Below are 23,001 nucleotides of genomic sequence, written 5' to 3'. Positions count from 1 at the left end.
CCATCAAGTGAACTTCTCAACGCAAACTATACATTCCCCGTTTCTTGAACAAATATCAGTCATGTGATTCGATACACAGTGTCACTGGATTGCCCGGTATCCTTGACCTTATTGGACCTTTTGCTGACAACTTCGCGCTGGGTTTCGTTTTACACCCAGAGTTGAGGTCATTCTTTCCTTGTGATAAAACTCCATGAAATGTTGTCTTTTATTTGACATGTAGCATACGCCGATGACTTCTGAAGAAACAAATTGAGAATCATCGTATGTGTGCGATGTCACTGACGGCTCCACAAATGCCACGAAGTGTCCATTGCGTTGTAAATACGTCGATACAAGTAACAGTAGATCGCCGGAGTCGTTTTAAATCCTGGTGCAGCTGTCGGCTCTCTCAAGTTTACGATCCATCAGCCTTACATTTGGCGCATGCACAGTGCACTATTCTGTCATGAGATTTAATTCAGGAATAACGACGCCTCGACGACAGTCTTGATTCGCGGATGCAAAGACGGCAGGTGATTCACGTTTTTATTTAAAGTAGTCAGATTTGTTTGTTTGTTTGTTTGTTTGTTTGTTTGTTATCCTTTCTTTCTCTTAGCAAATTCTTCTTCGTCCCCTTCACAGTATTTCAAGAAAAGCTAGAAACAGTTTCTAAACAGGATCCCGACACAGGTAAGATGCTTGTCCGTATTTCAACCTAGAGTTATCACAGGGTTTCATGAAACCAAAATTTATATTAGTATTGTCATGAATTGATGTATTACCTGATCGGAAGATTGCCAACAAGTTTTAATCATAACATAAACCTGTCCCGAATACACGAAATTATAAGAAAAAACTACAAGGGCATGGTTTTTAAAAGTAACAGTCAAACCCTGGATTTTTGGTAAACACTGGAACGAGTAGTGGTGTTGACTAAAGTAATGACTACGATATTAGGTTTGTGCGTTATGCCTATTTGGAAAATTGTGCATGCGATTAGCCAATAGTCTGTCGTTTGTTAATCTGCTTGACAAATATTCCGTAAATAACACTACCTGGAGCGATTTTGTTTACGTCGAGCATCTCATTCCCGTTTTTTGACGTTTCCTCAACCTCATCCCATTCCAAGCCCCGAAAACAAAGGGAATAGACAAAAGTGAACCAATGGAATGTATGCAGCCTCTAATGCGGGAAACTGCGCCTCAAGGTTTTGGAGACCAGCTCGCAAAAGAACTACGTAGCTTTGTATATGATCTTGTACGTTCTGGGATAAGCACTGTGTAACAAACGCGATACTCAGTAATACTGGGTACCTCTATAAATGTGACAGGACGGACCTTCTGAAAGCGCTCGTCTAACCAACCAAATATGTTTTCTATCATTCATGGCGAAGCAGAGCGCACGCAGTCAATGTTATCAAAATATATTCACAAGGACGTGCAGAAACCTAACGTTGAAACACGAACTTTCCACTTTGTTATGTACAGCTAATTGAGAGCTTCAATAGTTCTTATAGGAATGGCGTTTTGACCTGAACTAATTGAATACAAACTTTTCCGATCAGTGTTCATGAGTTGTGGATATGCTATCAAGAAGTTTATAATATATGGCGTTCCTGTTGCAACGAATTTAAAGGGACATTAACTGTAACTTTTGACTAATTTTCCACTACTCTGTTTCAAAGTATCAAATACAGAATTTTACTATAATCCGATCATAATTTTACCAATGCTCTGTGTCCTGCTTGCCAACGCAGCCTGTATACGTGAAATGATCATTGTTATTGTTGATAAATGTATTCTAGTCCGGACCTGAACACAAAATTTGAACAATAACAATGCAGATTATACTCATATAGGGTATATTTATGAGCTAAATATTAGGAATTTCTCCATGGTTCAGGGATTCACACCAGAAACTGCAGATGATACACAGAACAAACAAAATTTAAAATATGACCAAAGTTACAGCTAATGGATCTTTGGAAGCCGAACGGAAGCCCTGGTATGGTCGTTCGTATCATTAAATTTGACCATCCAGTCCACCTGCTTAAATAATTCAAGCTTCCATGCTCCATGGGGAAAGCCTGAATGCTTTGACTGCGTGACAATTCACAGAAAGAAGGTTAATTGGGGTTGAGGGCGAACGGAAGCGACAGACACGGTAATCTGTGCCGACAACCCTACGAGCAGCGTGATACCCCGTCGTCAAAGATTGCTACGAAAAATAAACATTTGTCAAGCCGCTGCCGACCTACACAAGGGAAAGTTGTACTTCAGGCACTGAGTAGGTTAGCTAGGGTTGTTTTCATGGGCAGTGAACAAAAGTTTATCAGGTTGAGACGTATTACACATCTCGGCATTGACGTAGAGGTAAAGAGGCGAATGAACCCATACACGTCAATAAACCACACAGACACCATATCCATATGTGGACAAACAGACACCATATCCAGGGTCAGTAATCCCCCTAAACTCTGCAAAAAAGAATTCACTCAACAGCACGATTGTCTACAGTTGTTAAATCTATATAGCATTGCAGTTTTATTGACGGGCAAAACTCGTCAGAAATTGTTCATATTTTCTGTGTACGTACGATTCGGATTAATGAGAACACAGAAAAGAGAAAATAATAGTATACAGTTGATGCATGCCTGGAACAGGTCAACTGTTCTTATAAAACGCTGTTTTCTCAGTGTGTTTTTTATTTCTTTTCCTTTTTTATATAGAAAACATTCACAAGCTCAGAACAAATTAAACTTATAATCATGTACTGTACAGAAAGCCATCATCCTTCGAATTTCAAGAATTATGCAGACGATCGAGATCTTTGATGTTCAATAAAAATGTCAATTTTCAGTATATTGCCTACCACCCAATACCTCCTCCGTTCAGGACTTTCTTTTTAAGAATGTTGAGGAAAAAATAGATTGATTTTGTCGGAATGGAACATTCGATTATGTGACAAGTGAACGTTCCTGATTCCACCACACCCAGAAATTCAAAACTAAGAAGCGTTTTACATCCTTTATTGATGTTTTATGGTCTCTAATCAGTTCCATGAAGAAGAAAATCAAGAAGGTAACTTCGACACATATTAAATCGTGTGTGTTTGACAGGAAGTCATAAGTTATCACATCAGGGACGCCATCAGGTAATATGGATCATAACATTGTGTTGTGACAGTGCGAACGCTTTGCAGAGATTGATTAAAATATGCTAGTTTTAATTTATTATGCCATACCTTATTGAAGTATATTTGGCTTTTGAGAAGAATCCGAAGCAAACCTGCTTCTATGGTTTCGTTTCTGTTCGCGTTTGAACTTTTTTATTTGCTGTATGCATCCAATTCATCTGTTCATACATGGAACATAAAAAAAGTCATGTTCATATTACTGTGTTAATTTGTACGTGATATAAGCTAAGTCAGAGACCTATACTTCAGTAATTGAATCGTGCCACAGAGACCTGACGTATTAATTTTCGATAGTTTAATAGCAGCGCAATATCCCGCTTTGACCACTGTCTGTAAAAGAAAATGTAGTTAGCCCCATGCCACGGTCTACGATTCAAAGGACCATGTTATGCTATCGGAAAAGATAATAGTAAAACGTGAAGGAAACACAACATATATCCACGTAGCAGTTGCCTGTACTGGGCTGTGAGATATACTTTTTGAAAGGCCAGGGAGCGAAATGATTCTTGCTGGTTTCAGAGAATATCCAACGACATAACAGCAATTGAAGCGGAATCTCTCTGTCATGATGATAAAACTTTAAAACGTAAATTTGGATAAGGCATCACCTTTCACAACTCCAGCCCCACTTGACATTTTCATATCACTTTCAGGTGCGCCCTCAGTCTATTGACCTGCAGTTTTCGATGTCACTGACAATCATTTTGTGGGTTCTGGAGCTTTGTATCTTTTCTCCGCGATAACATTTATCTTTGCCCACGCACATCGTAATTTGTTTCTTATTTATCTGTCTAGTGTATCAGACCTTTTTCAGCTGACATTTTCCGTTCCGTTGATGTGTCATCACCCATCGCGACCTATTTTGCATCCCTGTGCTCGTCGTATCTCACACTTCTATTCTCCTATTCCCTGTCTATCTCCATCTCTTCTTCCTTCTTCTTTCTCAGATCTCACTAGACTTTATATTATCCCCCCCTCTCTCTCTCTCTCTCTCTCTCTCTCTCTCTCTCTCTCTCTCCAATACTGTATTTTCCCCAACGTTTCGATATACGTTTCACAAAAACACATAGCGTGTGAACGGTGCATCGCAAACACGTCGTTTTACGTCGCGTCGTTAACTTATGACTCACAGTCTTATCGTGGCTATAAGAGTCCATAGATAATACATACGGCTGAGAGTCGTAAACTTCCGATGACAGCAATGTTAGAAGACGAATTCTTTAACAACGCTCCTAAATAAACCTATAAATTCACATTTTTTCGCGCTAAACAATTTTTCTTGAGAGTTATAACTTTATACTATAAGAATGTAATACTGTGTGATCTTTGTATCACCCCTATTTGTAACAACGACCCAATTTGTAACAAAAGTTAACCCCATAGGCCTATAGGTTTAGTATGATTTCGGTCAGAAAACAAGATTTTTAACATTTTTGACCGAAATTGGTGAAAATTACAACGAAACAAGCTTTTGGCATGTATCTGCACGACTTAATTATATCTTACGAGTAGACCTCTTATCCCTAGGAACCTGCACAACGAAGTTTAATCTAACGAGCATTTTCGGAAAAAAATGAGTTTCGACAAGGAAAAAAAGAAAATTGCCCCCAAACATATAAATATGTATATTTCATCAAGATTTCATCAAATACGGCCAAGTTTCTTTGAAAATTAGATTTTGTTACAAATTGGTTAAATTTTGTTACAAATAGGGTTGATTGTTACAAATAGGGTTGACACGTCACCCCTATTTGTAACAATCGACCCAATTTGTAACAAAAGTTAACCGAATATAGGTAGTAAGATTTCGGTCAGTTTTGTTACAAATAGGGTTGATTGTTACAAATAGGGGTGATACAATCTTGAGGTAAGGATTCGACCGAGCAAAGTTAGCGGAGGCTTTTAGAAATGAGAGATAGATTCGTAAGAAAGATTTGTCTATTTCAGGACCATCTAACAATTTTCCTGCTTGTTCAACGCTGATACCAAACTGAAAACAAGCAGATACATAAATATTTCTCCTACATTATATCTTTGAATGCATATTACGCAAACTGGAAACCCATTGGCCTGTCATCTTGCTTAAAATATTAACTCTGATTAGATATATTCTGAACCTCTCTTTTTATCAACATTTTACCTTTAAAATAAAAAATACTAATTTAGCAAGTCTATCGCCCTTGCAATCGTTGTAACACAAATCATCAGCATGCAAACGGATCTCCTAAAATAAAATATAAAATAGTTTTACGTTTTTAATTGTTTGTCTTTAAAATCCTGACTTAATTTTGAAATATGATCATACTATGTCATTCAACGCTGTAAAGTTAGCACAGTGGCCACATATACGCGAACAACTTTTGTCAAGTCATGATTAACAGATTCAATCCCGCTTTCCAGGTCATTTTTTTGAAACGTTTTCCAAACGAATTAACAGGAAAATCCACATTTAGTCCAACTCGTTTGCATTGCTGGATTTCTGTTTGGGTACTTCACCTAGATGGAACAACTGCGGTATTGCCGGTAATTTCACGTGAGCAATGCTAAAAAGTTATAATAATAATAATAATAATAATAATAATAATAATAATAATAATAATAATAATAAAGTGCATTTGTAATATCCCTAATCTCTGAGAAGAGAGCTCGAGGCCAAAAAATGACAAATACACTGTATCAGAGGAAATGTTGAATCACTGGGACTGAAGACTGGGCGAACAAAAAAGGTTAAATTACTGTTTAAAGGGAAAAGTCAGAACGTCGGAAAGAAAGGGCAGAGTTGGAGTGGCGAAGGTCAGAAGGAAGCTTGTTCCATAATGCAGGGCCAATGTAAGAGAAAGATCTCTCGCCAAAAGTCTTTGTGAAAACTCTTGGAATACTGAGAAGTCGAGAATCCGAGGAAAAGCGGAGTTGTCTTTTTGGAGTGTATTGATGTAGAAGCTCAGAGAGATATTGCGGTCCTGTACCCATGACTGAATTGAAGCAAGTAGATACAACTTTGTAATGGATACGAGAACTAATAGGCAGCCAGTGCAATTTTTGCAACAGGGGTTGGACGTGATCGTACTTTTTAACATTACAGACGAGGCGAGCGGCAGCATTTAGCACTCTTTGCAACTTGTCTACAAGCTGTTTAGGGCAACCAGAAAGGAGACAATTACAATAATCTAAACCAGACAGAACAAGTGCGGAGACCAATGTTTGAGTAGCCTGTAAAGAGAGGAAGTGACGAATAGAGCTAATTTGTCTGATTTGAATGTATGCAGCTTTGCAAATATTCTGCACATGTTCACATATATTCATGTTAGAGTCGAGTGTGACTCCTAAGTTTTTGACACTGGAGGCGAAAATTATATCAGAATCGCTCAGAATTATGGATGGAGGGAGAGATGATTTGGCAGCTTCTCTGGGTGAAGATATAGGTATTGCCTCTGTTTTACTGTTATTCAACTGGAGTTTATTATATGTCATCCACTGTTTGATGGCAGTGACACAACTTTGCACAGATTCAACAGTTGGTTCGATTTGATTGGTTGTAGTTTCCGTGTATAATTGACTGCCATTGGCAAAGGCGTGGTAATTTTATGAATATTTTCTGACGAGGCTGAAAAGAGGGTCAGTGTACAAAACAAATAGGGCAGGGCCAAGAACTGAGCCTTGCGGGACACAAAAAGAGATACCGGTAGATGATGTTGTTGATCGTATGCCATTGATAGTTACAGTTTGAGTTCTGCCTGAGAGGTAAGTGCCAAAAGTGTGTTCAAGACAGAGGAGAAGGATGCAATGGTCGACCGTATCGAATGCGGCGGATAAATCTAAGAGAGTGAGAATGGTAATTTCGCCAGAATCCAAGGAGGCCAGAATGTCGCAATTGACTATTTTCAATAGAGCAGTTTCAGTACTGTGGTGTATCTCAACAATTAAAAAGAAGAAAAATACCCGTATTCTGTGATTTTCAATGAGGCCAAAAATACTCTAATCAATGAGAATTTGAGCCTTGGTAATTGATTCTCCTTGCGTTGACGATGTATTGTCGATAATGACACTCTGCAGGCATCTAGTCTGAAAGGTAACGTTTGCTCCGAACTAAATTTTGGAGTTCGCAACCCTGAAGTATAAATTAGTTTTTTTGAAGCGGTAACGTCGTGTAGTTATACAATGAAATCATCACGATTGCACAGTGTTTAATGTTGTCTTGTTAATCATGCTTAACCATTGAATGTACTGAAATGCTTACATTAAATATGATTTCAAAATGAATATAATTATGAATTCCATTATTTCCCCCATATCTAAGGGCAACACTTTCCAATATCAGAATAGGTATTTCGATGTCTAGAGGGTAGTAAAATCGCTTAAAGATAACTCCTATAGATGTTTGATTGAACATAGACATTCTCATCAATATTTTATTACACATGTGCCCAGAATCAACATTTCATTACGAATTTATCTGCAGTTTGAAATTACCTAGTACATAAAACCATTTCAGCACCACACTTTAAGCTCACTTTTACAGCACGTCAGATCAAGTCCGCCCCTTCTTTGTCATTCGGCGATTGACTGTCAAAAAAGCCTCAGACCCAGCATGGTCCCTGGAGGGACCGTGGTGGAGGGACTGTGAACTCAGACATGGAAACATTTCGACAAAGCAAGAAAAATATGCTCAGAAAATCAATGTACATGTGTACACTTTCCAATAAAGAATTTGAGATATACATATCATAATCTTTCAAATTTGCGCAAACAAAATTGATATTTCACGCTCTCGATACATTAGCGGCCATGGACGCGATAAATCCCGCGCAATTCCTCTCGATTTGGACTCTAACAATACTGGCGTCGCGAAATGCCAGCACGGTATCGACAGCATGGTCTTACTCGTTTACAACATAGACACTACATGGAGGTATTCTGCGTACTGCGACCGTGTTCTATTGTAATTTTAACCAATCGTAATATTGAGCTGTTATTATCATTTTAATTTATTCATGGCGAGGGTTTGAAACAAAAGAATGCCACGCACGGGCAAGTGATGATTTGTACTTTTGTATCTTTTCTAACGTCGGTAGAAATCAAAGTATTGTATGCCATCTTATTGTATTGTTTATGGCGTCTGTGTCCGACATAGTCAAGATACTGTATACTATATGGACACACACACACACACACACACACACACCACACACACACACACTAACTCAGAGGACAAACTAACTAGGACCGACTCAAGTAGCAACACTCACAGGCAAATTCACAGACTGATGTAACAGTGGCTTGGCCGTGAGGCCTAGCCATGGTTCCATATTCAATAAAAAAGTTCAAGTTCTACATCATCATGCACTCGTCTTCAGTTCCAGCTTCTTTCTATTGATAGGACATACACATAAATCCAGGGACCGTAAATCGAAATAATATACTTATTTGAAGGAAGGAGACCGGAGTTCATCGGAACTGAGCCTGTGCGTCTTTCTTGTTTTAACACAATAAATTTCATGCCCGATATCTAGATGCATCACGTCAGCATAGCTGCAAACACTTTTTAACTTTAATCCAACTAACCTTGGATACTGTGTTTGCATAGGTCACATGGATCTCATACGAACTTTGCGCGTAGTTCCGACGACCCCATCCCTTTAAGTATACCTCACAGAGACGTTGAAGGTTTTGAAACATGTGCACTATCACCTTGGCAAAAATCGCGCCATACTACGTTTGTTTACTACATAGAAAAGAATGGTCGTGACCTGTTAAACAATTGGAGACTATAAAATATTAGCCCTAGTGAAGTACTTGGAAGACGACTAAAGATTATCTTGCCATACATTTTTAACACTTCTCAAAACCCCTCGAATGGAATTTCTTGTTTGAAATATTTACCAAGTTGGATTCGGTCTGTAGGTTGTTCGATGTATTAAAACCATTGGAGCATTATAAATACCAACGGTACTCTTCATATTTTAAATTACGTAGAGACATCCATCAAGGAAATCTACTCTCAGCCCTTCTTTTTCTTCTCACAGTTAAAATTATGACTTGCCACATTAGAAAGAATCCCGATACCCATGTGTTAATACTGAGATTAATCGAGGCAAAAAATATATAAATAGAATAGAAATCAAAATTTCTCAAGTCGCTGACAATACGGACTCACCGTGTATCTAATGAAACATCAATCCCCATATCTATTGCAGAAGTAAAACTATTTTGGAACCTACCACGACTGCAGATAAATGTTAACAAATCAGAGATAGTAAAATGCAAAAAATTAAAATGATAAATTCACAGGTACCTATTCGTCAGATCATATAAACTCTTATATCCTAGACAGAGCAACATGATCCATTGCAGCAAATTATGTTTTATGGAATTTGAAGGATAAAAAAGTTAAAGATAGTTTTAGAAAATCCTTCAAGGTTCCCATAATTTACTTGATACCCATGGGGAAAAATTATCTCTCATAAACCCAGCGAAATTAAATTTTAAATTATTTTATTCAGCCCTCTCGTCAAAACGCTTTACATTCCTATTGAGAATAAATTTCCGATCAATTTGTTATATTTTACACTCCTTCCCATTCGAATAAGTTCTGATTAATCAAACTCTGGCCTGACAAACGATAGAAAGCGAACATTGTTTAATTTCAAAATTATGCACGATATCTTTCCCAATGGCCCCAATCGTCTGAGGTGGAAAATGGACACTTTTGAGATATGTTAATTTGTAATGTGCATAATTCATAAGAAGAGTTTTCAAAATGAAGACAACTGAAGCTTGAAAACTTCTGGGAACAGGCCAACTCAATACCAATTTAACTAGATAAATATTTGTATATTTCCATATCATTGTGTTAGGTTGTAAACCGATCCATGAATCCTTGTTGATTAGATTTGTCAATGGGATTGTCGCAGTTATTGCATATTTTCTTTATGAGTCGTGACTCTTTCACAAAACTGCATGTTTTTACGTTCACCGTTCCTTAACACTTTGATAGGGTGTTTTTGTATAGTTGCAAAATACACAGTAACATGGCAGGTGACCGCTCCCCTCTACACTGCTAGTGGTCAACTTCAGAGAGTTCGAGTATTCTACCCGTTACACAGGAGAAACGACGATACACATTCCTTCATACATAGGCATAATATCTGCACAAGATTGGTGGTAGGTAGCTGTTAAAGTAGATTTTTACTATCCAAGCAGTGATGGAATGCCATGCAACTGGAAGCGATACAACGCCTAAAACTATACTTCTGTTCAAAGTGAACGTATTGACTGTGAACGTAAAGTGCATGTATTGACTTGAGCTGGGGAAATCTAGTTCGATTTCATTTTTTATCGATTGTCTCGCAGTAAATTAACTTTATCAACGTGACTGCGTGTCGCTTTTAATCGAGTAATTGGCTCGAGCCTAGAAATGGATAGAAAAGGAAAAGGCAATTCGTACACAATTTTCATCGGCTTTAGACAAACACTGTGCTGATTAGGATCGGTGCTGTAGTTAAGGCTGTGTAAATGTGTACTTTGCGCCTGGAACAGCTGAACCTACTCAACTGTCAGTTTTTAATCCCCGACCGTCGTTCTTGCATACATGGACAACGCTTATTAACACGTACATACCTTCTGCTATACATTGGAAGTCTTGTCAGTTTACCAATATTGATACTGGGATCCATCAGACCCATTTGCTGATGACCCTGGCCTGCATGTGAGCGTTGTCATTTGACTGAGTGACTGTAGAGATGGGCCGAGCAAAGTCTAAATTTATGCAACACATAACTCATTCTTGTCATGGCGTTTGAAACAGCAGCGACCATTTGAAATTTTCTTCTCATTTTATCCATGACAAAATGTTACCTAGAATGACGTCCGCTTTTCTACTAGCTGCCATGTTCACTGTCTGTCCGTTTGTTGCCTAAATATCTCAAGAATCGTTGGTAGTACTGAAATGAAATATTATATACAAGTGTATTTTGCTAATAGCATGAACTTATTACATTTTCGTGTGTGCAGGAACACAGTTGATGCACTCTTAGTAGTTCCGGACTTCTTTTCACTGTGCATCCATGCCAATGGCTGGCGGTTATTTTGTTCCAATTTTGCACGTCAAAAGCCGGCAGTCATTCAAAGTTCATACAAATACTAGATGTTGTGACATACATAACATACTGCATGTCCATTTGTTTTATAATAGATCCAGTTTGTTCAAAGTAAGTACAGAAAATGTGTACTATCATATACATAGGACAATTCCCACTTCTACTTGAGATCAAACTTAATATTGTTAAATACTGGCTTCATATCGTACAACTGCCACATTGTAATCTTGCTAAAGAAGCTTTTCTGGAGCAAATGGTAAACAACACTAACAATAGATCCTGGTTTAACTGTTTAAGTGCTTTAATTAAAGACAATGGAATGGACTTTCTCCTTGATAAAGCTCCATCACTTAAACACCACAAAGTTATAACTGGTTTAATGAAAACAAATTTAACAAACAATTATGAAGTCTTTTGGAAAAAGTTGATCACTGATGAAAATAATAAACTAAGAATGTATGCCAAAATAAAACGTAATTTAGATTAGAACCCTACTTAACACAGTTGCAAGGTGAGAAAGAAAATTGCTCACCAAACTTCGCATTAGCAATCATGATCTAGCAATTGAAAAAGGGAGACACACTGTTCCAAAAACCCCAATTACTGAAAGATACTGCAATCAGTGTAACACCAACAGTATTGAAGATGAAACACACTTTTTATTAGTCTGTCAGAAATACAAAGTCCAAAGAACGAACTTTTTCAGTAAAATCAATTTCCCAAACGACGATACTGAAAATCAGCTTATTTCTCTACTAACAAAACAAGAGTTATCTTTTAATGAACAACTTGCAGATTATATTTTTACTTTATATAAACAAAGAAATACCTAGTTATATTTATTATTAGCTACTATTATTATACTGTAATACTTTATCTTTATTGAAGAAAATTTTAACTTATTTTTGTATCACACTTTTATTGCCACAAATGTGATGTAAATCCTATGTTTACAAGCAAGCAATAAAAATATGTACTATCATATACATATTAATGTCAATTTGTTCCAGACAGTCTTTTCGCTGTATAGTTTTCTGTGTGGAGCAATTAAAGAGACTGTTCTTTCGATTTCTGTCAAGTATTGGTACAAGAACAATTAACCTTGGTGCACATATGACATGATCTGATATGCCTCTTGGGCTGTATATTTCGTCTTGGCATACTAAAACTATCTACTTGACAGTATGCCTATTCCTGGGGAATTCCTGATTTGGCTCTATCCGGCCATCTGTTATCCCTGAGTCATCACTCACACATGCGTGTATCAATTTCATAAACTTTGGAGACGGATGATAAAGCTATTAGGTACACGTGCATGTAGTGTTTTGCAATATAATTAATTATTTGTGATTCGAAATTGAGCCTGAGATTCTAGACAGAGCTGATAGGGTAACAAGCAACATCCCCTCACCTATTGCTATGCATTGCACGTGTGTGCCTGCGCGTATCATTAATCTTGGAGAGGAGGCCCCATGTACATTTGCTTACCTGTTGTCTAACGACTCACACTCGCCAACACATGGCTTCAATTTCCACTTTAAATGATTAAAATCATACACATATATTGCCTGTACATCTCCATCATTGTACGTAAACATAGCGATGCCCCTTGCAAATTTCACCGCCGCTGCTATACAATGTAATTCTAGCACGTATGCGATACAACTTTATTCTAACACACCAACTGTAATAATTACCGAAGCAACCATTCTGTAGGAATTAGCCAAATTTGAATTTCCCGCGTTTGAGCGCGAAAGCTCTCACGCAATCCCGCATGTGCCCTAAATCATTTTGGCGTTTCTTTGTGTTTATTTCAATGTCAACTCAATTCCAGCTTGGAAACGCATTACATATAAATGTATTATACTTGAGAACACTTCACACAGAGTTATAATGTAAGACATGGTGTGGTGCACGCGCTATGTCCGCGTGCATGGAATATAATATTTTATGAGAAATTTAAATATCTGTTTAACTTCCTAACAGTTTGGATCTAAAACAATAAAGTTGTGACATGCTTCATACTGCAGGGAAGTGATACGCTATACTTTTGTTTGTTTTCAAATGTCCGTAGAAATCAAAGTCTTGTTGTTGTATTCTTTATGGCATCGGTATTTGCCATTGGTACTGGTTAAGTGGTCCTTGTTACAGTCAGTCACTAACTCATTCAGACTCACTCGGTCAATCACTGACTCTCTCAGCGAAAGACACTCCAATGTATCAGCGGTGACTTGTGAGTTTAATTATATAGAAAAGACTTTTCCTCAAAACATAAAAATAATTATGAAATTATGTTGACCTCCGCTATGTGGTCTCTTGTTTCTGCATCAGCTAAGGTGAAGCAACGGATCGGATCACAGTTATCATGGCGGGGACGGCGTCATCAATGGTGACTTGCTGTTTCATATTTTGACTCATCAAATGCCGCCATGCAGACATGCAAGTATTGATTTCTTGCAACACCTACGATATATTGGGAGTTATACATGTACTGTCAATTTGTTACGCGTCCCGTGTAACTTCTGTAACTTCCAGGTGGCCGTGTTCATGCTGGCTGCCACTAGTCAAACATGCTTCATACGTTTTTTGCGGGACCATAGCCTTACCAAATTGCCAGGTGTGGGGACAGAACCTAGTTTAGCTAATGTATGAGTAATTTACATAAATTTACATATTGAGTGTGGAAAATTCCATGGAAGCAGCTTCCAACCACAGTCACTCGTGAGCTATTCAGCTCTGGGACTATTCGCCCCATAGACGTGTGTACATAAGCGAGTCAAGCATATGTACACACGTCTATGGGGCGCATAGTCCAAGAGCGGAATAGATCACAGGGGACTGTGCTCCAACCGGAGTCTACGTCCCTGTTTTGTCTTATCTTTTTTGTTTGCAATGTATATGAAGGTCTAAGCAGACAATATATTACATACGTATGCATATAAATTTTAATGTCAATATGATCAAATACAGCTGTCATTAATTATTCATTGTACCGGGGGCCATGTTATTAAAAATACATTTAATCGGTCCACGAATTACTGTAACCAATCATGTTAAATCTTAAAACATTCAAACGTTCCAAATGATACACCACCGACATTTGTCACGCTCAAAACCGACTTTACTCATGCCAAGTCATCCCCACCCTGCAACTGATTAAGCGGCAGACGTGAGTCAACAAACAAACAAAACAGAAAGGTGACGTTAGTGTTAATATCGCTTATCATGGCTGCTTCTGCATGCTAGCATTATTAGACAAACCACGTGGTCCTCGGAGTCGACGTTTTTGAATTGAAATATTGATCAGTGTTTATCTACAGCAATACGTGTATTTTCACCAAATATTTTCATTAGAAAATTGCGATACGTGTTTTGATGATGTTATCATAGCAATGGTAAAGAGATGAGTCTTGAAGATATATGAAAGGTCTGTGAGATTAAATTCTCTTCGTCTGCTGTCTTAGTGGCGCTTGGTTGAGTAAATTGTTTAGGACGACGGAAACGATGATAAATGACGAAGTTTTTATTGTGAAGGGATAGTGCAAGAGATACGCTTGATCAACCAGTGTACCGTTACAAAACATATCGAAGACTGCCCTTCAGAGCGGTGTGTCTTGACAATCGACGCTGAAGTCAAATATGGGTAATGAATCCCTAAGATAATCTTGCCTGATACCTTTTTTATGGGGATACGGAAGGTACGAAGACTTTCACATCAGTTTGCCAATGGTGTTTAAAATACCAGAATTGTGTTTGACCTCGGAGGCACGATGATGTAGTCGATGTCTTTATAGGAACCCGTTTTCCATCTCGTCCACTTCGTTTATCAAGAGTCGTATCGATCGGAACGTCTCTTTTTCTCTTACTTTCGTTCAATTTTAGTTCTGGATGATATGATAGCGTTGTACGTATACACTATTGGTCTGATGGAAGAGCAAACTTGCCTGCATGCTTCCTGAGTTACTCACTTGCTGTTGGGATATTTGCAAACGTTACTGACTAATTTGTAATATGTATCATATACTTTCACTTTTGAATCCATTCCACCAGGTCCACTTGCAAGTACCTGTTCCTTCAACGGTAAACAGCAATTTGGCGACTGACGAGTTTTTTGAAGTTCTTGTTCGGGCTATACTACGGTGAGAAGAGACGGTTGGGCTCCAGGCACATGCTGGTATAGACAATGATGATGATAGAGGCAGGAATTTAGCTTGAAGATCGAGTTACCTGTATATTGCTATACTTACCTCCTTGAAGTGCGAGAATCGAACAGCACTGCTATCGCCCTTTCAAGGTTCGTCGTTTCAAACAATCGTCAGATTGTTCCATCTCTGCTCCGGTCACAAATGTAGGATAGTAGCCATATATACATATCCATCCAAACTCTACCTTTCTCTATCTTGATAAGGAGAATTACGTGCACAAACATATGTAGCAAATAACTTCACTCTTCAGAAGTAGTCAAATCCACTTTTTTAAGTAAAATTTTGGTTTTAAATTCCTAATAGCGTCGTTAATTCCACTCAGACCCACTAAGGAATCCTCGTAACCACCTGGACGCTCAAAGAAGATCGTACGCGACGTTTTTTTTCAAAAGAGTGTTCAAAGATCTTACGCTTTGTCCGTTGCAGTACTAAGAAGACACTGTTACTGTGCCGCTATGAAACCTGCAGAAGACGGCCGCAGACATCCCTTTGTAAGGTTTTCTTACCACTATCACTATAGTTCCGCGTAGATAGCTGTGACGCAGTGTTTGTGCATTTTCTAATCCTTGCCAAAAAATTACTCACAAGAACTGAGGGAAGACCAACATGGCCACAATACCGCTGAAGTTAACCCTTGGAATCCAAATTGACGCAAAAATATCGTGCATTATCCTGTTTACATTGATAAACCTTTGTGATTCGCGTCACCTGCCTGACATGACAAAGAAGACTTATTCGAAACCGGGTGATCTGGTTCTAGCAGGAATGTTTTCAATACACGAATTCGACGCTGATCGTAAGTGTACGGACCTCCGAGAGTTCGATACAGTGCAAAAGATGGAAGCAATGGTCTTTGCAATTGATAAAATCAATCAACGAGATGACATCCTACCGAATATTACGCTCGGTTTTCAAATATATGACGATTGTGGCTTCGAGGACACCGCCTCGTATATCGCTATGTCGCTGAGGGATAAGTCCTGCGCCGGCGCTTATAAGAACGATACCCATAATATTGTTGGCGTGGTTGGCACAGAGTGGAGTTCGACATCTATACCATCCAATAAGATCCTGAACTTGTTGCACCTGCCACAAATTAGTTACTACGCGACTAGTGATGAACTCAGTGACAAGAATCGGTTTCCATATTTTCTGCGCACCGTTCCCCCGGATCGCATGCAAGTGCAGGCGATAATCGATCTGCTGCTGCACTTCGGCTGGACGTACATCTCTACGGTGAACTCTGGTGAAAGTTACGCCCAGAATGGAATTAAGTACCTGCTGAACGAGGTTGCCAAGCATGGCATATGCATAGCTGTATCCCTGGAAATTTCACGTTTCAACGAAAACTTGGACCATACGGTCAGAACTTTACAAAAACACGCAAATGCCAAGGCCGTGGTGGTGTTTTCGGTGCCGCTCGAAGCCAACTTGTTCCTGCGGGCAGTACGCGAAGCCGGTGCCGCCGACGATTTCGTGTGGATCGCTAGTGATGCCTGGGGACCGAACTTGCACCTCTACGGAAACCTGCCGGCGGCTGTCGGCGGGTTCTTCATCAAATTGTACAGTCAAGAAGTTCCCGAGTTTGAAGAGTATTTCAAGACACTGTACCAAAAAACTGAACACCGTAATCCGTGGCTCGTGGAATTCCTGGACCATGACGTCAACTGCACAATAGCTTCAGATTCTTGTGTCAGAGATTCTTATCCTCCTGGGTTCAGTAAATCAAGTTTGGTCTCCTTGGTAATCGACGCTGTCTACACTTTTGCTTACGGACTTGAAGCATGGAGGAATTATTTTTGTCCAAACGCAACCGGGATGTGCCCTGAGATGAGACAAATCAACGCCGAAGACACCATAGAATATCTGAAATCTGTCAACTTCAAAGGGACGACGGGCCGGATAAGTTTCGACGAAAATGGCGACATCAAGGGAAAATACATCTTTAAGACTCTAAAGGAATTTAATGGTTCTTATGAGTTCGTTAAGATCGGTACATGGGATGCCAGGAAAGACTTCAATAGACTTGATCTCAATGACAGTGGAATTCAATGGAACTTTACCAAAAGCTTTGCTGAATACGACGACTTGGTACCCACATCAGTGTGTAGTCAGCCTTGCCAACCGGGGCACTTTCTCATCCCGGGATCATCCCCGTGTTGTTGGGAGTGCTTCCGATGCGACGAAGATGAAATTTCGTACAATGGTTCTCGCTGTCAGAAATGTCCAATGCTAATGTGGCCGAATGACAATTTCACCGAGTGCAAGCCCATGTCGCCGGTGTACCTCAAGTGGAGCGATGGATGGGGAGTTGGTCTGGCCACCATGGCTGCGCTAGGCATCATTGCTACCTTAACAATCTCGGCTTTGTATATCAGGTACCGCAGTAGAGCTCTTATCAAAGCTTCGAGCCGTGAACTCAGCTTTATGATGCTCGTCGGCGTTCTCTTATCATTTCCGATGGTATTCATATACATCGGAAAACCCACTGATGCAACATGCGTTGTGTGTCGACTTGGCTACACCTTCAGCTTCACCTTGCTTTATGCACCGCTGCTAACAAAAGTCAACAGGATTTATCGAATATTTGACTCCGGAAAGAAATCCACCAAGCGGCCTCGTCTAATTAGCCCAACTTCACAGGTCGTCATCGCTGGAGCGTTGATAATAGTTCAGGTAATAGTATTATTTTTCTAAAAATCTATTAAAATTTATTATCACGTAAAAATGTGTCATTCTGGTACGACATTTATTGAAGGATGTGTTTAATCGTCGTTCACTTTTTTGATCGGCAAACTCTAGCTACAGTGAGAGAACCGCGAAAATTTAGTAGCGGGCATACCTCAATTCGCATATACTCATAATATAGATTGCTTCTCATATATCTATTCGACGATTATTTATTTATCTCCTGTTTTACTTTCAGTGCGCTCAATTTTACTACTTTGTCTTCACACATTCAACTCAGTTTATTCTGTCTTTGTTAAACAGAGAGAAATTCAATGTTCTCATGTCTGGCAGTGTACAAGAACCAATGATGAAACTCTACTCATAAACATTTCATGATAATTTTTCATTTGAAGCGTCACGCAATATGATTTTTACACTTTCCCATGTTCACACTTTCAATAAGCTTATCTAAATCTTCAAATATTTCAACTGCATATTAAATTGTCCAATTTCGATCGAACAGTTTTGTAAGTTAATTGTGCGTAAAGAAAACAAGTCTCCATAGTAACGTCACAGATTATAGCGACATGCACAGGCCATGACAGGGGCTAACCTTAATGGAGTCTCGTACATTCTATAAGAGCCCATTTCGTTTGATAGCAAACAGGTTTAAGACAAGCAATTGCCTCGTTACTTGTTTTTATTGATAAATCTGTCATCGTCAATAACACAGCGAGAAATTTTATTTGGATTCACACATAGTCGTTATCCAAAGATGATGCACTCGTTCATTGTCCATTTGACGACGTTAGAACATCATGTCATGGAACAAACACACTTTGCGATATCTACGATATTAAAAATTTGTAAGTAATGTTAACCCGTAGAATGTAAAGGAGAGTGTCTGTATTGCCACAGAACATATATATTGCCACCTGCGGGCGCTTTTGATTAGTCGAGTTTAAACAAAACCCAAAGAAGTGTCGTCTTAGCGGCTCCATATTTTGCATAAGTTTTCATGATTCTCGTTAAAGTAAGACGTCTGAGTAATATGGGGAATAATGTTAAAAAGCTTTCCACCGATTGTAGTTTGAAAAATTAAGGAACATACCTTGCAAATGTTTATGTCCTTTTCGTTACTGCGAAGTTGGTTGGTGGGTACTGAATGGTTAGTTTGCTATATGTGCGGGGGGGGGGGGTCAAAAGACGTCTACGTCTGCGCTCCCCATCATGGTACACGGTTACAAGTGATAAGTAAATTTGATAAATTTAAAATATGCAAATGTCATCAAAGATTTCCAGGGAGAAATCGAACAGGTTTTTAGGGACAGATGAGTAAAAATGCAATCATCTTTGTCGGGTAAATCGTTTCTCGAATAATGTCACAAAATTGGTACAAAAATAAAGACAATCCTCTCTTGTTCTTGCTATAGGGAAATTTATAATTTAAACAAGTGAGAACAGACTGTTTGGAACAGTGGAAGGGAATGTTGGTACCAATATTTTTTCTGGTCCAGGAGTAAAACTCTGAAATTTTGGTTCCATCGATGTTCACCCTATGCCTAAAAATCTTCAAATTTCGTGACACTCACTTAGATGTGACAGTGATTCATTGATGTTTACACAAATTTTACATTTTCTTGTCTTTGCAGGTGATTATTAGTCTGACGTTTGTGATTTACGTCCCGCCGGCAGCGACATACCTACCCTCGGCAACTCACAAGGCGCGTGCCGAACTCTTCTGCAACATTCAGACGACGGAGATCATCGCGTCGTTCAGCTATAACACCATTCTAATCATCTTCTGTTGTTTTTACGCCTTCAAGACCAGACACCTGCCGGATAACTACAATGAATCGCGTTTCATCGCCTTCTGTGTCTACACAACATTGGTGATCACAATAGCTTTCATTCCGACCTACTTCGCCATCAACGTTTCAAGTGTTCGCGTCATCATTCTTTCACTGGCAACGATGTTGAATGCAACCATCATACTGGTGTTTCTCTATGCTCCAAAGATATACGCCCTACACTTCGTCATGAACATCAAGGTCGATTCAGCGCCATCGTAAGACCATTGCCACGACGAACTCCCTTTAAGTTTGTAAAATGCCCGAAATATCGTCCGTGTACGCCCTTTTCCTAAGATGTGTTTTTATTTCATGGTGGTGTTCTGGACGTTCCCGTTGCAAAAAGTTTGTGAATTTCTTGATTGATTCAAGTTTTTTTCGACATGTGTATTGTTACTACTGCACATTTCCCGAAAACCTCTCACACCGTCGATTTGACATTGTAAACATTGTTGAAAAGTGTAACCTTTACTAAACTTACTATTGACTACACAACGTCTGTGGGCCACCGATACAGATTTATTATCACGTGAATTTTGATTGTATTTTTGATAAGTTGTCAAGTGCAATTAATCAGAGTACACAAAGATTCATTCCAGCACGATTACCACTCATCGCCTTTTATCAGTGAATGAAACTCTTAAGACCCATTTGCTGTTGTCAAGTTTTGGTCCGAGATATCATTACTCAGTTATAATGCATAATATGCTGTACCACTTCATTCAGCGACAATGTCTCTTCCGGCTACCTATACAGATCCAAGTTTACAATCGCTAGGGTACACTAACTGAGCCCAAGCGTAATAATAATAATAATAATAATGGTTTATTAAAACATTATGGTGACCGTCATTAAAATTGGTCAAATTATTTGAGTTCACAGAATCAATGAACATAAAAGCATGTTAAAACAAAAGGAAAACAGAATAAAAACAAAGCCTTACTACAACAAAAGTCATAAAAGTCGTGAAAATGCAACAGGGAAGATGGATCGCAAAAAGCTGCAGCTAAAATAACTAATAGACTCAGACATACATGAACAAGTAAACCACTATACAAAAGGGGGGACAAACTCAGAATAAAAAAACAAACAAAAACAACAACAAATTAAAACAAAATTACTCCACCAGTCTGATGCTATACACCACAGGACTGTTATCCCTACGTTTTGTCCTACATTTGAAAGAAACTTTCCCATTGAATCGCGTAGAATACTTGTGATGGTTTGGAGATGGAACAAGATGGTGAAGTCTGTGATTGTCCTTAAATCACTATGATAAAAGAGCGCAGGTATACATTGACAAGACGTCGGTTATAATCATTATGAATGACGCCGCCAAGGTTTCTCATTTTTTTGGGTCAGTGCAGTTCACTGCGAGCAGCTTCGTGACTGTTTGTGACCGTGAATCATAACGCTACCAAATCTATCTAATTTGTGAGCTATCATTGTCCAAAAAATAAACTGCAGAATTTGAAAGAAAATACACCATAGAACACAGGTCTCGTACCGTTCACAGAGACACGGTCTTTTGGCAGTTAGAAGGCCGAGTGCATTGTGTATTTTCCATTGTAAGAAAAAAGGGTGAAAACACAGAAAAGCAATTGGGGCTAACGAAGAGATGACACGGTGGTCTGAATTAAATGAAGTACACGCGTTGTTGTTTCACTTTTTGAATAAATAAATGAATAACACAACCTCTGGTCGTAAACATGCAATTTATTTAAACCACCTTTACTGAAAGGGCCAGTAATGCTAACTTTCGATGATTTTTTACTATATGTCAACCATAATTTCTTCGTGCTACCCCCAAAAGCATGTTGAAATATATACACAGCATTCAGCTAGTAAAATCAGTCTGTAGGCCTACATGTGTAAACTGTGTTGTTATTGTTGACAAGTGAATTCTGGTCCGGACTAGAATTCAAATGTAAACAATAACGGTGCATTTTACCCTAATAGACGCTAGCTGTGTTTACAAGCTAATATTGGGTGTTTCAACACTCTTTTGGGAGTAGAAGAACTTGCAATTGACAAAGAAATAAAATTAATAAAAAATCATCAAAAGTTAGCAATACTGACCCTTTAAGCGTTGTTCATTTTGAAAGGAGATCAAAAGATTTCAGTTTGTTATCAGAGGGTAACATTTTTGGCGCATGAGGCAGACTGGATTCACAAGAATTTCATCGTCCAATGAAATAAACCAAAATTCGTGATTGTTTGCACAGCAAGAAACAGTATGCAAAGCAACAAGGCAAATCATAATAATTACAGCTTGTCCATAGCTTTATGTGGGTCACGGTGATTTTATTTGATCTATATAAAAAAGAGAACCACGCCCATCAAACCGGAATGCTGAAATGGGAAAATAAAATAAATCATGTTTGAATTGACTTGGGAATTATTTGATTACATAAAACAGGATCATCTGTTTCCCTTTTTGAAATAATTTCACGAATATTTTAGTGTGGTTCTCATTTCTAATTTCCTTCTGCTGACCGCAAAAGGGGTTTCGCTATTTGCGAAGCAGGTAATATAAGCCGCTTAATTGTTTTAAATCGGCACGGTTCCTTAAAAACGAATCAGTTTCATGCATTGTTATCGAATAATTGCCGTACCACATGTGGCCTATAACTGTAGTAGTAGTGGTGGTAGTAAGTTAAGTAAAAGTTGTGTTCGTATGATGAAATGATTCTTCATTTGAGGTTGCTCAGTTCAAGTCCAGTAAAAGTTCCAACAGTATTTGAAGCAATATTTTCCTTTGCATTTCAAAAGCTATTTTGACGTGTGTAGCCTGCACGCTCTATTAAATCACTGTGCTTCCATCACCGTGACGAAGGGACCGTGATTTATAGCAAGGGGGTTGTCTCTTCCTACATCCTAAATTTCCATCGTCGGCGATGGAGAGACTGCGATTCAAAGCGAAAGCGTAGTTCCCTCCTACCTTCTTGATTAAAACTTATTGAAAAAAGCTGCTGTCTGAAGCTGATTTTCCCCTGTCATCAG

At 38.7% G+C, this 23,001-nt stretch overlaps 1 protein-coding gene across 1 annotated transcript; it reads left to right on the top strand.

The window, feature by feature from the left end:
* The first annotated feature begins 453 nt into the window (after positions 1–453).
* Positions 454–21,670, top strand: LOC139149053 (metabotropic glutamate receptor 3-like). The gene is made up of 4 exons (XM_070720573.1): positions 454–515; positions 625–672; positions 15,324–18,154; positions 19,801–21,670. The coding sequence occupies exons 3-4, from the start codon at positions 16,085–16,087 to the stop codon at positions 20,218–20,220; spliced, it is 2,490 nt and encodes an 829-aa protein (XP_070576674.1). The 5' UTR covers positions 454–515; positions 625–672; positions 15,324–16,084; the 3' UTR covers positions 20,221–21,670.
* Positions 21,671–23,001: the final 1,331 nt, after the last annotated feature.

The sequence above is a fragment of the Ptychodera flava genome, chromosome 14 (assembly GCF_041260155.1).
Source record: "Ptychodera flava strain L36383 chromosome 14, AS_Pfla_20210202, whole genome shotgun sequence".
Lineage (NCBI taxonomy): Eukaryota > Metazoa > Hemichordata > Enteropneusta > Ptychoderidae > Ptychodera > Ptychodera flava.
The sequence above is the reverse complement of the archived record's forward strand: the minus strand, read 5'-3'. Positions and strand labels throughout refer to the sequence as shown.